The 17772-nt window shown below is 37.1% G+C and overlaps 1 protein-coding gene across 4 annotated transcripts in view; it reads right to left on the bottom strand.

The window, feature by feature from the left end:
* Positions 1-4002: 4002 nt before the first annotated feature.
* LOC594750 (trafficking protein particle complex subunit 10) overlaps positions 4003-17772 on the bottom strand; it is a 43262-nt gene continuing 29492 nt past the window's right edge. The window contains exons 13-22 of one of the 4 annotated variants that reach the window (XR_004065838.1): positions 16478-16834; positions 15107-15282; positions 13919-14060; positions 12105-12373; positions 11464-11561; positions 9730-9853; positions 7174-7362; positions 6239-6611; positions 4844-5328; positions 4003-4747 (exon numbers count right to left, since the gene is read on the bottom strand). Coding sequence is in view for 3 of the 4 variants with exons in the window: in XM_030994612.1 (XP_030850472.1) it covers positions 4859-4939; positions 5228-5328; positions 6239-6611; positions 7174-7362; positions 9730-9853; positions 11464-11561; positions 12105-12373; positions 13919-14060; positions 15107-15282; positions 16478-16834 (1910 nt within the window). In the remaining variant the exon portion in view is untranslated. Of the gene's footprint in view, positions 5329-6238; positions 6612-7173; positions 7363-9729; positions 9854-11463; positions 11562-12104; positions 12374-13918; positions 14061-15106; positions 15283-16477; positions 16835-17772 lie in introns of all 4 variants that reach the window. The other 3 variants (XM_030994612.1, XM_030994613.1, XM_030994611.1) reach the window with 3 other exon arrangements.

Raw genomic sequence — 17772 nt, forward strand, 5'->3', positions numbered from 1 at the left:
TAGTTTTTTTTTTTTTTTAGATATCTGTAGTTGTAAATTTTATCTTTTGGTTCAGGTGAAAGAACTATTTCCTGTTGAAAGCCAGAATGGTTGAGTAATGCCCTTCTAGCTCTTGGATTTCTCTCACTCTTCTGTTTTTCCAGAGTATACCGAGTGTGACGTCGTACTAGTTAAGTTGTCAAGGTTGCTGGTTCCAAATGAATTTGTGCTAAACAATGGTATGGTGATCACACCAATGCCAAACTCTGAATTTGCCCTGCTTCAGTCCATTGCTGGAATGATTTCATGGTGAACCTCATGCAACTCTTGTTGTTAGAACCAGTAACCTGGACGAGGGAAAATGATGTTAGCACTTTGGTACTCTATTAAAACCAACAGCATACCACAGGGTTGACTTCACCTTTAAGGTGATCTTTCAAAACATTTATATTTTTCAGTGCCAGGTTTTAATTGTTTTGTTTGATCTGTTAGCCATGTGGGCAATGGATGCTTTTTATGTAAACAAGTATTTTGTATTTGTATTATGTGTGTGTTTACTAACATTGCTTTGAATAGGTCGTTAGATTTTCAGATTCAGATTGTCAGTAGTTGATCTATAGTAGGGTCATTCCATGTCAGATGTTACATTTAAATTTCTATTTAGGTTTCTAAATACAATAAATATCAACAAAATTAACCTGAAACTAATATGGCCATTATAAATGTGAAAAAATGCTGTAGTGCATTGATTGTTTGATAAGGGATAATGTGACATGGAAAGATCCTATTGTGAATAACTGATAGACATCCTGCACGTGAAATGTAACGAGATATTTCTTAGCAAAGTTGGTCAATATGTGTACATGTATTTTATTTTAGCACAATAAACGAAGCATCTCTGTGTATTTGTGTGTCTGTGTGTCTCTTTCTTTCTGAATGAAAATAAGGGTACATGCCCTGCAGTCTTAGAAATAAGAAATTGTCCCTATTTTTCTTTATTTCTTCTTTAAATGCACATCATTACAACAGTGGAAATATTGCATCTCACAAAAATTGGGCACAAAAAGATTTTGACATGCCATTTTCAAAACAATGTTGCTCAGTTAGCGAAAGCAATACATTTTCCTCGATATTGATGACATAATGAACAAAGTTGTCACAGGACAATGGTTCATACCCTTTCCAATTAAGATTATTTTCCTTTCTGAAATAATTTGGACCATGGGCTGTAAGGCATATTTTTTATGAAATAAAATTGTTTTAATTTTGTTCTTGTATTATTACAGTCTTACTATTAACAAATTTGATACACACATGTAGATTTATATTATCGTTGCAGGACAGGCTCCCAGACTGTAATCTATTTATAATCTAGAAATAGATACGGTTCATCTTGGGCATCCCTAATAAAAAGTACCATGATAACCATGTTTTTTTTGGTCCAAATTACCATCCACCATGGTAACCATGGTAATCATGGTATCAGACAATGAAATTCATTATTTGATGTCCCTATGTTTATCATTGTTTGATACCATGGTTACCATGGTGGATTGTAATTTGGAAAAAACAACAACATTGTTACCATGGTACTTTTTTATAAGGGATGTGTTCATGAAAAAAAAAAAAAAATAGGCCAATCTCCTTTATCCACTTTGCAAGGTGCTCGGGGCACTCCAATATTACCTCGTACAGTTTGATAAATAAGATACACGATTCAATGTACTTTTCTTCTTTTTATTTTTAATCAGGAATATCAGGGCAAGCCGTAGCTATTTTGTTCCATACATTACTGCCCACATCTAAGATTTCAGTATATCTGATGACCGACACACTGATAGCCTAACCATAGCACTTGAATCGGATGAAACATCATTCAAATATGAGATCTTTATGTCAATTGATGTTCACCATTTCATAATACAATTCCATAATACTTTTTAACATGTGGGACATACTATGGACTTGCCCACCGATATGGAACCTAAATATATAAAATGATAATTCAATACAAATTGCATTCATGATAAATTAATAATCAGCTTTAAAATATACATCTGAAATGACTTTTGACACGAGTTGACAGACTGAGCTAATAACATCAAAGTTGCTATTTTAATATAAATTTGCCTAATTTCATGAATTCTTGATAAGGCCTAAAAAATCATGTTGTATTACCCTTTTGGACAGACCCAAAATCTTAAAATCTACGCTCGGGTTTTTATTAGTTTTTTTAAAAACCTTCCAAAAAAAAAAATGGTTAATGAATAACAAAAATTGTATTGAAGCATTAAAAACTGAAAAATATCAGCCCAAAGAGGGGAAGAAAAAAAATTGACGGACCGACACAGGTGGTGGCACCTAAAGGGCAATACAACATCTTTATTATTTAGGCCTTAAGGTAAAGCACAGTGTTAGTGAGAGTAGGAGGGAGTTAAAGGTAAAGACCAGTTATGGTCATGCGATTGCATTTTGAAAGAAACGTTGTGGAATCGATCAGAAAAGGTTGATCATCTAGCATCTAGCATCTGCAAGGTTCTGGAATCATCAAAATGATAAGAAATTTGGCCCATTCTTCGTAAAGTTACAAGCACTATACACAGAAAGATGTTTATGGGACTACCCTATATCTCTCACAGACCATGAGAGAAACAAATTTACTAAATATATGAATTAGTAGGCGGTTTCCCGGCAAATATTTTATCATCATGTATTAGTCAAAACATATTCTTTCACATGATTGGTAATGAGAGCTTCCATTTCATTTTTTTGAAATTGGGGCGTTTCCAATACTGGTCTTTACCTTTAAACATGTTTTTTCCTGATGTGTATGACAGGGAGCACCATATCTCCGTGCCTAACATTTGACTTGAAATCGACAAGGATTTTCCCTCTAATGACCAGTCTGGTATGATTCTTTATATTCTAAAGAGTAAGTTTGCCCAAAATCTCATCAAAATTCAAGCAAGAGCAAAAACAAATAATTCCACTGGCAATATTCGAAATTTCAAATAATTATGACAAATGATTATGACAAATGTATGTAACACTGAAATTTGCACATGCCCATATGTACAAGATAAACAGAAGCAGCCTCATGTATGCACACATATCAAATTCATCTCACATTACTACTATAATACACTATATATTACATTTTACATAAATACATGTACTTAATTCAAATACAATAGATTATATAAGCCAACAAATTCAGAATTTCCCCCGAGTTTGAAATATAATTGCACGAGGGAAATTCCAAATTTAGAAGTAAATATATATATATATATATATATATATATTTTATTGAGTGACAATATGCATTTAACATTTTTTATACAAAGTTATGGGTATTTGCGATTGCATGCCTATTTTTTTTTAGCCATCAAGCGCATCAGATTCATGTAGCCTTCTGCATCAAAGCCTGCAGCACAGACTATGCACACAATGGGTACACAAAGTGAAGCAAGGTGACAGTTTAAGAGTTGAAGTATGTGATATATCACGCCCAAACGGTACATGTAAATACATTGAGCACATAATACTGCTTGAGCACATAATACCGCTTGAGCACATAACACCAAATTGTTAAATAGTGATAGCTTCTCAGATAAAAGGATCTTCATCCCTCGCATACAAGGCAACACTGCCTCCTCTCTGAGCAGTCCATTCTCGGTGAAACAGTTTGTACACTTGAATTTGATTCAATATGGCAGTGTTTGAGTCTCCATACCAGGTTTCAGTTATTCCGATTATGTCTGCTTGGTAATACCAGGGAGCGTGTAATGGATGGAGATATCGTCCAAAAGGCCCCTTAGAAGTCATCCAAAACTTAGAATCAAGAAATTTACAAGGAGAACATAATGGTTAATTTCCATACGTGTCCTACCGGTTCCCGATGTCATCATCCAATGTATTACAGCACAATAGAGTCAAACAAAACTCTTTTAAAAGATCTAAATCAAAATGAAGTTGGAGCTCTTAAAATTGACCTTGGCAGCAACTGCATTTAACATTTTTTAAACAAAGTTATGGGTATTTGCGATCGCATGCCTATTTTTTTTAGTCATCAAGCGCATCAGATTCATGTAGCCTTCTGCATCAAAGCCTGCAGCAACTCACATACTGTAGCACTCATGCCTTGCTACAGTAGTAGACCCAAGTCTCACTGATTTATGGCTTGGTGTTATACCCCAGCCACACCGACAAGACCAGTAACTGAATGACCAACTATACATGTAGGTCTGTTTGGAGATAGTTTAAAGAGAAGGTTGAGTTCCGGGGAGAGGTGACAATTAATTTGTGAGCATTATCATTGTTATTATGCAAGTGTGGAAGAACATCAGATAAAACATGTTCCCTGAAGAGGATGGCTCTTCAAATGCCTTCATATTCTAAATATGGCATGGAACATCATAGAAATTGGGACGGATTTTAATGCCACATGTAGTCCCATATACATCTTTCTGTATACAGTGTTTGTAAATTTACCAAGATTCGGCCAAATTTCTTATCATTTTGATAATTCCAGAACCTTGCAATACACATGGATACTTATATACTAAATGATCAACCTATTCTGATTGATTCCACATCGATTCTTTCATAATGCAATCACACATGACCAGAACTCAACTTTATCTTTAAAGTCGATTTGATGACGTGACTGATGCAATCATCTAAGACTCTAGAAGACTGCTACTTCAACTGTGCTAAGGTTTGACTCTGGTAGGACTCTTATCTGACATGCCTTGCTGCAGTAATAGACCTGACTTTCGGGACTCTAGAAGACTGCTACTTCAACCGTGCTAAGGTTCGACTCTGGTAGGACTCTTATCTGACATGCCTTGCTGCAGTAATAGACCTGACTTTCAATGCTCTAGAAGACTGCTACTTCAACTGTGCTAAGGTTTGACTCTGGTAGGACTCTTATTTGACATGCCTTGCTGCAGTAATAGACCTGACTTTCAATACTCTAGAAGACTGCTACTTCAACCGTGCTAAGGTTTGACTCTGGTAGGACTCTTATTTGACATGCCTTGCTGCAGTAATAGACCTGACTCTCAATACTCTAGAAGACTGCTACTTCAACTGTGCTAAGGTTTGACTCTGGTAGGACTCTTATTTGACAAGCCTTGCTGCAGTAATAGACCTGACTTTCAATACTCTAGAAGACTGCTACTTCAACTGTGCTAAGGTTTGACTCTGGTAGGACTCTTATTTGACATGCCTTGCTGCAGTAATAGACCTGACTTTCACTGAATGGCAGGATAGTTGGCTTGGTGTTACTAGAGCTAATCGTCTTCTTTGCTTGCTCTCCGCTGCTCTCTGCAAGAGGGTGGCTCCCTTCTGCAAAACAATTAAAAATAATTTCAAAAGGCTATTTATGTCTTGTTTTACCCAGGGTAGCCTTATCAGTATTTATACTGTTCTCCCTGCAGACCCTGCAACCATATTATTACCCGGTCACCGGATTCAGGCTTGCCCGCACACAATGTATGCACATTCTCCACTCCCTGGGGAGCATTCTAGCCAGGCGTAAATTTTGCAAGTGCACACTTGCTAATCTAAGCACATCAGCTTTCGCATCCTATCAGGTACCCATTTAACACCTGGGTGGAGAGTGACAAAAGTAGATCAATGTCTTGTCAAAGGACATTAGTGCCGCGGACCTATTTAAAGGTACTACAATATGTCCCATTTGCAGGCAAAAAACAGGTGAAAAGGTTAAATTTCAAAGGCATTTGAAAGAAAATACTAATTTAGAACTTCCCTAAAAACGAAAGGGCTTGAAAATGGCTTTTAGTGGGAAAATAACGACCATTAGTTGTTGAATCAAGTTAAGTGATTACAATCACCTAAGTAATAGTCTGATTTTCAGACCCTTCTACCGAATGGTGGTACGTTTTGGTATGCACAAATATTCAAACAGTTTAATTTGGGCCATTATAAGTAGTGGGTTATTGATGTAGACAAATGCTCATGTATCTGTTACAGCTCATTCATAACTGAAAGTACAGCGTCAATACAATTTTGTTCACTGAAATAAGTAGATCTGCCAAACATGCTCCAACCCCCCCCCCCCCCCCTCAATCTCCATCCATCCCTGTATTCAATGTTTAAACCTCACCATTTGGATCTACACCCTTCAAATACTGACTCAGTCAATTTCGTTCACTGAAATAAGTAGATCTGCCAAACATGCTCCACCCCCCCCCTCAATCTCTATTCGTCCCTGTATTTGACCTTTCAACCTCACCATTTGGATCCACACCCTTCAAATACTGACTCAGTCTGATGTCAGGCATGGGTAGAAAGCCAGCAATGAGTGGAATGACCTCCAACGTGACCTCTGTGACCCCTGACTGTTTGCTTGGCATGGCAACGACCCCAGTGCTGCGCCCACAGACGGCCCACATGCCTCCCTCAGTATCAATCTCATACATGAGTGACTTGGGTGGGTTGGGCTTGGTACTAGGAGTGGGCGTGTCTCCACTAGGAGTGGGTGTGGTTGCAGCTGGAGGGGGCGTGTCCAGCATCTTAATGGCTACGTCCAGGGTGCAGAGAGTCCCTGCTTTGCATAGCTCCTCCTTCTTGGGAGGCTTGATGATAGATGTGATCATGAACAAGGTCTGAAACAGAACAGAGACCCATTTCACAAAGACTTTTTTCAATGACAAATTACAAAAATCAGTGACAACTCTGGTGATAACCAATCAGAAGCAAGGATTTCACTAGCTTATAACAAAACCTGCCATTTGTCACTGATGACAAGTTCTGTGAAACACCCCCCCCCCCAGAACAAGGATTTATTGTTTTCACTGCTTTTCTCTGATGTCAATAGTTATTCTTCAGTTATGAATTTATAGCTCCACAAATGAAGAATCATAAAATATAACATTTCACAATCAAGGCATGCTACTATTATTAAAAAATTAGGGTATTCTGAATGATAATGAATCAATAATTTCTTAATCAATTCATGAATTTGTAATCATAGTCAGCTGTTCTCTATGATTGCAATGTTTCAATTTGGCCTTAACCCCTAAAACAAAGGGAATAAAACAATTTCAGTCAGCAAAGTACTAAAAACACTGTTTAAATAACATATCGATATGATGGTCTCATAATGGGTAAAAATTGAGGAGGAGGAGGAGGAGGAGGAGGAGGAAGAAGAAGAAGATGAGGACATACCTCAAAATTGATGATCTCAAAATCACATGAGATTGACTTGAGGGGCTGGTCTTGGCTGGTGACTGGGGAGGGCATGATGGGCCTGTAACTCACAGAGTAATGAAACCCAAGGGGCCCTGCTGGTTGAGAGGTGTCTGGGACTGGCTTAGCCTCCCAAACATAGGAGACTGACTGGTTACCTTGCAGTGGCTGCAACGAGGAGCCAAACAGAACAGATCAAAATGAAATATCCAACACAACTCAATAGTTTTTATAAATGTAATGCTTCCTGGGAGAAATTTCAATAGTTTGAACATATTTGTGGCTTACACCCAGTAAACAAGATTGATTGATCGATTGACCAGTGATGGCCTGGTGGTAGGGTCGCTGCCTGGCAAGCAGTAGATGTCAGGCTCAAATCCCGCTGGTTCCAAGGTTTTTTATGACTTGTTTTTTTTTCAATTACAGATCGATCAATCGATCTTATTTACTGGGTGTAAGCCACAAATATGTTCAAACTCTAAAGTTCTTAAAGCCCGTCTGTATTAGTTTGGCCAGGAGGGATTAGACGTCCTGCAAAGACACTGACAGGTGGTTATCTCACCAAATCAGCTCTCAATTAACATAAGAAAAAGGGGATCATGGGGTACCAACAGGCACCAATTAGGCATTGTTTGCTATAATAGAGAGCGCAAGCTGCTATAAGTAGTGCAGTGGGGCTCTAAAGGAACTCTCTCATATTCTGATGGAATTTACAACATCAAATTATTGTGATCATCAATATAACATACTACATGTACAAAGAAAGGTCAAAAACATAGTACCGGTAAGTGAATGATTTCTCTTCTCTCTCTCGATCCCCCCACCCCCCTTCTCCCGCCCCTCCTCCCGAAAAATGGGGGAAAAACAACACTTATACATATTATTCCATGTCCACAATGTCCAGAATACTGTTCTATGCAACTAGTTTTACACAGGTTCATCCTGAGCTTATTTTCAATTGAAAATTAGATGCTAAGTTTTTATACACATGGTAAAGAAAGCTTAGACCATCTTGTTTGGAGCCAGAAGGGTGTTAACTCATATCTTTTAACTAAGACTTAAAGAGAAGATTGAGTTCTGGGAAGAGGTGACAAATAATTTGTGAGCGTTACTCATTGTTATTATGCAAGTGTGGAAGAACATCAAATTAAATATTTTCCCTGAAAGGCATGGCTCTTCGAATGCCCTATTATTCTAAATATGGCATGCAACAGTATACAAATCGGGACAGATTTTTATGTGTAGTCCCATATACATCTTTCTGTGTACAGTGCTTATAACTTTACCAAGACTTGGCCAGATTTATTATCATTTTGATGATTCAAGAACCTTGCAATAAACACCAATAATGAAATGCTAGATGATCAACCTTTTCTGATCGACTCCACAACGTTTCTTTCACAATGTAATCGCATGACCAGAACTCAAATTTATCTTTAAACGCAATTCTGGCTTCAAATAGTTGAGATGCTCTATCAACGAGGGATTCTGACCTACCAGTTCATCTTGTAAACAAAAGGAAACAAAATAGGCAAAATAATTTTGTTTACTGTTGAAAATAAATGCTCCAGCAATACAATAATCCAGTGGAAACAATAGTGTTGTATCCACAGTTAAAGTTAGTTTAATATAGTAAGGTATTTGATTATTAAAGTAAGGCAGTTGTTGCTACAACATGTGCCATACAGGGATGCCAGTTAGAATTGATCAGAGGGCCTGAAAATCACCTAGAATGAGCTATTTTTTACAACAAAAAAAACACCTAAAGTATGGTCTGAAAATAACTTGCCAGGGCCCGAATTCAGACTATTGCCTGAAAATATGCATCCCTTGGGGGGGGTGTTTCACAAAGATTCTAAGTTGAACTTAACTCTTAGTTGGACTTAAATATTATGGAGAGCCATCTGTAGCCTTAAAATGAATTATATATTCAAAAGCAAAAATTCAAATATTTTTTAATTTTCATAAATCCCTCATTAAGAACTGGAAATCTCCTTGATAATAGAAAATATGAATGATTTGAATCAACATTTCATGCCTCTTAAAGTTAAAGACCAGTTATGGTCATGCGATTGCATTGTGAAAGAAACATTGTGAAATCGATCAGAAAAGGTTGATCATCTAGCATAGATGTACTGCAAGGTTCTGGAATCATCAAAATGATAAGAAATTTGGCCAAGTCTTCATAAAGTTAGAATCACTGTACACAGAAAGATGTATATGGGACTACACACACGTGCGCGACACATGCATTTGTATTTCTTAACAGGCGAGAGATACACTAATTTACCAAATATATCAATTAGTAGGCGGTTTCCCATCAACATTTTTATCATCATGTATTAGTCAAAACACATTCTTTCACATGATTGGTAATAAGAGCTTCCATTTCATTTTTTGAAAGTGGGGTGTTTCCAATACTGGCCTTTACCTTTAAGTCCAACTTAGAAATAAGTTCTACTTAGGATCTTTGTGAAACACCCCCTGGTCATACAATCAGTCATTATCCCACAAACATAATGACTATGCACTCACAATGCTTTTGATGGGGTGTAGTGGTGTTAGAGTGAGTAACCTGTCACCTGTGACCTCCAATGACTGACCACTGAGTTCAAAGGTCAAATCACATGAGCTTTCCACTGTCACCTGTAGAAACTTCCTGTGGATGCAAACAAATATAATTCAGTTCAATGTCAACAATTTCTGATTACAAGATATGGGGTTGTTCAAAAAAGAAAAGAAGAGAAATTAAAATCATTAAAAAAAAAGGGCAACAGTTTTTAAATATTTTTTTAAACAGTTCACAAACTTCAGGACTGGCCAAACAGTCATAATGTTAATTTGTAGTGTAACATTTTGCCCCCGGCATTGATCATTTATTTTGGTTGAGGTATTTGAGAATGACTCCCATCTAGAATGACTGAAAAGGTGACAATCACGGCAAAGAATATGATACAGCTTTACCAACATTTCTTACTATGACTGATGTGATCAATGATTAAAGGGATCAGGTGACTTTGCCTCAGATTCTGAAACAAAATCCTAAATTTAGCTCACGCTGCAATGATAGTTATAAACCTTTAGGTCAGTCAGGAACACCATGAATTTTACAAGCCAATCGCCTGTCTGATTATCAAGATATTTATGATTCATAATCGAAACCAAATTTTGCATTTTCCAAACGTTTTTCCGGTTTTCCTAACACTACACTCTATTGGGGAAAACGAGTATGGTAAAACCGGTCACTCAAAGATTTTTAATTTTTTGAGGCACTTCTTGATTAATTTGAAGCGCAATTTTTTTAGGGCTTCAATATTCTACCATATCACAGACACTGATAACACGTATAGGGCCGTCCATCTCAGATTTAACATTGTTAAACGATGCCTTTAACATATCAAATGTATACCGACATGGTGAGACTTGGAACACATCATAATCAGATTCCACTTTTGTGCAGCACATATCACTTGTAATATGAAATAACAGCCTGAATTTGGAGGAACAAATCCTACCAGGTACCCATTTTACACATAGGCTTTTAAAAATGACTGAAGATGAAATGCTTTCTCTACAGACACATATCCGCACTGAGCACAAATGCAAACCTTCAACCTTAAAGGTAAAGACCGGTAGTGGTAAAATTGCGGTTCAAGAGTTTTAGGTGCAAAATATCCATTTAATAGTGTTTAAATATTGCCTTCAGAGGTATAGATGGCAATACTTCAACCTAAATTCGCTAAAAAGCAGAAATATATGCCCAAATGTTCAATGTTGAACTGCATTTGCGATATTTATCCAGGCCGGATCGATATGATAATTTACCAAATATATCAATTGGTAGGCGGTTTCCCGGCAAAATTTGTATCATCACGTATTAGTCAAAACATATTCTTTCACATGATTGGTAATAAGAGCTTCCATTTCATTTTTTGAGAGGGGGGTGGTAGGATGCGACCGTCATTGTTGGTCAAACAGTTTTTGAGCGTCAAGTAACGTCTGGCTGGAATGCTCCCCAGGGAGTGGAGATTGAGCACAGTGTGTGTGGGCAAGCACTGAATCCAATGACCGGGGTAATAGTATATTTGTAAAGCGCTTTAATAGGGACATTTGTATTAAGCGCTATATAAAAATTAAATATTATATTATTATTATCATTATTTCCAAAACTGGTCTATACCTTTAACATTTCTTAATGTGAAGACAAGTAAATATACAATTAATTAGAGTATGATACTTCCAGATTGTTTTAATCATCTTCATATTTACCTCTGTCCAGCAGTATATATTCTTTGTTTGAAGGTGAAAGGGTTAGTGAATTCTAGAGTTGTCATCACTGTCTCTGACCATGGACATTCAACAGAAAACTGGAAAAAAAAGAAAAATACAGAGTCATGTTAAAATTAACCTACTTTCCAAAAGGGCCCTGTACCTATCTAAATAGCCACCCCATTCCATACGACTCAGCTACCTACATCAAATTCTGACAAAAATTACATGAAAAGTCATTTTGGAAACAAATTCTTTCTACTTGTTGAGGCATCAAAAATTCACATACCGTACATGTAAATATACCGGCAGTCTAGAATTACAAATTTATTTTAGGCAGTCACACATTACGAAAGTTATCGATCCAAAATCAGACGTGTATTTTTTCGCATATTTAATGAGCTATGACCTCTGACCTTTGACCTACGTACTCCAAAATCGAACTTAGCCTGTATTTTGATATCATGTATCTTCATACATCGATCGGAAACCAAATTTGTTACGAACTGACGCACGCGGACGGCAGCGTTACTATATCCCCTCCAACCTAGTCAGCGAGGGGATAATAAATATCTGGAAACCGATTTAAATTGGGTAATTATCAGGCCTGCCCATTCATATTCAGTAGTGTATTAACCAACCTGAATGTTCTGTTTATTGCCTTCACTCTGTCTGCACATGTCCGCTACTACCCCAACCCTCAGATCTATCTCTTCATTGCTCTTGACTCCCTCCACGAACCGAACCTTCCCTCCGTCATCCACGGACTCCACCTCGTATTCCTCCGACTTGGATGGGAGGATGGCAAGACTGGTGGGCGTGGTGATGGCCAGGGTGGTGCTCTCTGGGATAGGGGTGTAGCCGGTTGTCAGGTGGAGGGTAATGTCTTGAGGGATTCCACACAGCAGGTCTGAGGATAGAGGATCAATTTCACGGGAAATGAGCGTGGGCATGTTATGGATAAGGGCAACTCTGTTTATGTTGTACCAGATATTAATTAGGACCAGTAGGAAGGAATTCCTTACATGCTGTGAGCGTCAAAATCGACAGCCTAGATTAAACCGGGTAATTTTGAGCGCTTGAGGACCTTGCAAGGTCGATACATGCGCTGTATAAGAATCCAATATTATTATTATTATTATTATATTCTAGCCAGCTAATGAACAATTGCTGTGAGTTCAGGACATAGTGATACAAGAAATGAAGCATTAATCAATAGCCAAACATCATGGTTTTCCATTTCTTAAAATTTAAAGATGTAAATTCCACGAAATCGCCCACTAGTTGTTCATTGTGCATAAATAACTTCAACATAAAAACTGAGGGTTTAAATCCTGACCAATCATAAATGTCCTCAGGCATGGCGTCAAACTAGATTTACCATACTTAATCAAGGGATGGTACATAAATAACAAGTATAAAAGAATATGCTTTGGTCACTGCAAGCTCTAGAATCTGTAATCAAACAAACGGTGGGTGATACCGGTGCAAACTAAGCACCCATGTGTGGATGAGGTGAGTACTTGACATGAAGCAATCATTCAAATAACATTACCATACATCAGTATAATCATCAGCTTAAAGGTAATACAAAGTTTTTGGAAATTTTGAAAATTGTGTGAATAGTGATTCTTTACAATTTCGATATATTTGGATGCCCCTATGGAAGTTTTATAAGCACTAGAAAATTTAGCCCCTAAAACACTTCTGCTTTCGAGAAAAATTGAATATAAAAATTTACCGGTGCTCTATGTAAATTTAGATAATTTCAAATAGCGCCTACGGCCGTACAGTGGTAGCTGCGACAATGAAAATATCAGAATATGTAGTTGTGATATATATTATCCAAACAGGAATAGCTAATTGGTCGATTTTAGTCAAGAAACATTGTTTTATAGTTTAATTAATAAATTGACCTTGAGAGGGAGCTATGCAACATAAAGAGTTTATTATTTACAATTTCATAACTTTAGACTCGATTTTAACCTCGACTACGATCACTGAATATTTGTAGGATCGCATACGCTTCCAATATGTTCATGTGAACCAAATTCATGACCCCATACCAAAACTTTGTATTACCTTTAAACACTACCATACATCAGTATTCTCATCAGCTTAGACACTATCAAACTTCAGTATTCTCATCAGCTTAAACACTACCATACATCAGTATAATCATCAGCTTAGACACTACCATACATCAGTATAATCATCAGCTTAGACACTACCATACATCAGTATAATCATCAGCTTAGACACTACCATACATCAGTATAATCATCAGCTTAAACACTACCATACATCAGTATAATCATCAGCTTAAACACTACCATACATCAGTATAATCATCAGCTTAGACACTACCATACATCAGTATAATCATCAGCTTAAACACTACCATACATCAGTAAAACGGTTTAGTAGAATGCAGAAGATCTGAGTGAAACCTCACCAGACTCTGTTGTGATGGTCAGCTGGGCCTCCTTGCTGAACACTTCGATCTCTGTGCAGTACTGCTCTAAATTGGCAAGAAATTCTGCATTGTAGATCTGGCATATCAGCTGCTTTGCTTCAAATGTACCATTTTCTGCAGACTACAAAAAAAAATCCAAGAAAAATTGTTAATTAATTTTCATTGTAAAAACATTTAATAGGTCTGAGGTGTACAAATAAAAGTAAAGTTGCAAAGGCAGGGTAACCTCTCTAGTATGAATACAGTAAAACATACAGACATAGCTTCATTAATCAGATACAGTACATTTCAAACATGCCAGATAAATTATAACTTAAAAAGCGTGAATAAACATAGTTGCAGTAATTATGAAGTTATATGTACCTGCCAATATGGTTCGTAAGTAAATTAAAGGTAAATTAAAGTAATGGCAAGGTCATTTTGGTAAGTGTATCAATACCATGCTTATAAACTTGATACCCTTACCACTTGTGGTGTGAGGGGAATGGGTGATTACAAACGCATTTTAAGTTTTGTTTTCATCACTTTTCATCCAGGGGGTATGGGTGCCAATTAAAGCGCTGAGTGATTTGTAAAAAAAACAAAAACTGGGTGCATCCCTAGCAAATCCTTGCTGAGTAATGGAGCCTAGTGTCTATTTCAGGACTGGCTCCAAGAATAGTATAACTAACATTTTCAAGAGATTTTTTAGTTTTGATGAAATAAATATTTATGTCTGATGTGACATATCTCATGGAATCACTATGATGCAGACTAGCACTTAAAGGTAAAGTTGAGTTCTGGTCATGCGATTGCATTGTGAAAGAAACGGTGTGGAATTGATCAGAAAAGGTTGATCATCTAGCATACAAGTATTGGGGTGTACCGCAAGGTTCTGGAATCATCAAAATGATAATAAATTTCAGCCAAGTCTTGGTAAAGTTACAAGCACTGTACACAGAAAGATGTATATGGGACTACACGAACATGTGGCGTAAAAATCTGTCCCGATTCTTCTGATGTTACACGTCATATTAAAAATATTAAGGCATTTGAAGAGCCATGCTTTTCAGGGAACATGTTTTATCTGATGTTCTTCCACCCTTGCATAATAACAATGACAACACTCACAAATTATTTTTCACCTCTTCCCAGAACTCAACCTTCTCTTTTATAAATGAATCATACCTGAAATTTAAATTCCAGTTCATTCTTGCCAGGCTTCAGCTCAATATCTTGAAGGACCAGTGTTGTTGAACACATTTCCTTGGTGACCACATCTTTGTTCTTCTTGAGTGATGTAGAGCTATCTTGCCTCTGGAGGATCACATTAGCATTGGTACACACCAAGGAGCTTGTCTCAACTAGAAAATAGATTGAAGATATCGGAGAAGACATTAAAAGTTTATCCAACCACATAGAAATTCAACTGTCTTTACTTCACACTATACAATTAGATCATCAAATATAGTATGTTGACATTTTTAGGTTGTTATCATCTTTCTGAGTGATGTGGAAGTAGCTTGCCTCTGGAGGATCACATTAGCATTGCTACACACCAAGGAGCTCGTCTCAACTATAAAATAGATCGAAGATATCGGAGGAGATATTAAAGGGATTGTTTAACAATGTTAAATCTGAGATGCACGGCCCTACGTGTTATCAGTGTCTGTGATATGGTGTTATATTGAAGCCCTAAAAAAATTGCGCTTCAAAATGATCAAGAAGTGCCTCAAAAAAGTAAAAACCTTTGAGTGACCAGTTTTACCATACTCGTTTTCCCCAATAGACTGTTGTGTTATGAAAACCGTTTGGCAAACCCAAAAGTTGATTTAGATTTTCAATCATAAATATCTTGATAATCAGATAGGCGATCGGCTTGTAAAAGTCATGGGGTTCCTGACTGACCAAAAAGTTTATAATTATCATTGCAGCATGAGCTAAATCAAGGATTTTTTTAAAGGATCTAAGACAAAGTTACCGGATCCCTTTAAAGTTTATTCAACCACATAGAAATTCAACTGTCTTTACTTCACACTATACAAAGAACATGAAATATACTTTAGTACGTTGACATTTTTAGGATGTTATCATCTTTCTGAGTGATGTGCAAGTAGCTTGCCTCCGGAGTGTCACACTATCATTGCTACACACCAAGAAGCTCATCTCAAGTTTAACGATTCAAGAGAAAAGAATGACATTTATTATATATTTATCATAGAATATCTTCTCTCATTGGCATTACTCTCCTTCATTGTTCTTTGTGAGCATTTATTTTCTTCACATTACCTTTCCCCCTCTCCTTTCCTCGAGTAAACAAACCACTGAGCTCTAGAGGTCAGTGGTTTACACGTAAATTAAGATGGCGCCCATGCAAATATGATGTGAGCGCACATGATGCAACAATACATGCACATCTGAAAACAATGACATCACTGCCTGCGCTGTGCGCTCACATCATATTTGCATGGGCGCTATCTTATGGTTTGTTTACTATTAAATTAAAATGGTGCCCATAACCGTAAACTGGTGTATTTCTTTTTAGTAATTAACACTCACCCAATTTCCTGCTTTCCTCTCCAAACTTGACCTCCGACCCAAAGACTGGAATCACACCACCTTTTTCACGGCCACTGACCTGAGCCCTGGCATCCAGGGACCTAAGTCTCTGCAGGCTGTCCTGGGAAGGGCTCTTCTCTAATCTGATTGGCTGGCTCTCTCCACCACCACTGGCCAATGAGAGCTGATCATGCAGCTGAAGAGTGATTTGATGGAGTGTGATTGGTGCAGGCAGGTTGGAGGTGAAGGTGACCTTGATGTTGATGACCTCCTCCTTGCCAACGCGACCGTTAGGTGGGTCCAGTGACAAGGTAGGCGGGGCAAAGATGAAATCCCATAGATACAGAGCTTTTTCTGCTATATTACAAGGAATAAAAGAAAAGAGTCTCAATAGTTAGATACACTGGCAGAAAACAATACATTCTGCTTTCTTTTAGCTTTGCTAATTAAGTTACAAACTTCTCCAGAAATCCCAACAAGAATAGAGAAATTTGCACTTTCTGTGAAATTATTCTATGAAGTTCAGCCTTGATTAATGTTGCCATGTGATAAGGATCAATACTTCAGTATTGACAAATCTCCATTTAGTTTCTCTTAATTCAATACATTTTATGTGACACACAAAAGTGAAACTTTTATAGTCTGATCTTGCCTATAATTTGGGATCTTTAGTATCACAAATTATGAATAAATGTTCAACACAATTTCTACGAAAAAATATACATCCTGCACAAAATTAATCCCATATTTCAAATATATGATGACATTGAATGATTTACGACTTTTCATACAGTGTTTAATTGGCACGTCTACTCTCTACAAAAATGCTCTGGCTCCTAATGGTTAGGAGCCAGAGCATATAACACTGAGTTCCCATAGGCAATCTTTTTATTCAGATGGTCATATCTCAGCCAATACTTAACATATTCAATCCGTCCCTATTTTCACGAAGTGACGGTAGTGAATAAAAATCGCATTCACTTTGTGTTACGATTTTCCTCACTACCGTCACTTCGTGAAAATAGAGACGAATTGGTTTTCGACATTTGGACATTATTTTTGATGCTCTTTCGGAAAATGAAGAAAAAAATGAGAAATTCTAAAAATAATTTTTTGATGATGTCACACTTCACCACTCCATAGAATAAGAATTGCCTTTTTACTAACATACAAGCAGATATTTTCATGGCGATTTTTGTTCGCGAATTTCGTGAATCACTCGTCGATCGCGAATCCAACAACACACAATAATTTTTCCGGCGAGTAATGTCCCATGTTGAAAGCACTAAAGTAAG

This window comes from Strongylocentrotus purpuratus, unplaced genomic scaffold, assembly GCF_000002235.5.
Source record: "Strongylocentrotus purpuratus isolate Spur 01 unplaced genomic scaffold, Spur_5.0 spur5_scaffold_21, whole genome shotgun sequence".
NCBI lineage: Eukaryota > Metazoa > Echinodermata > Echinoidea > Camarodonta > Strongylocentrotidae > Strongylocentrotus > Strongylocentrotus purpuratus.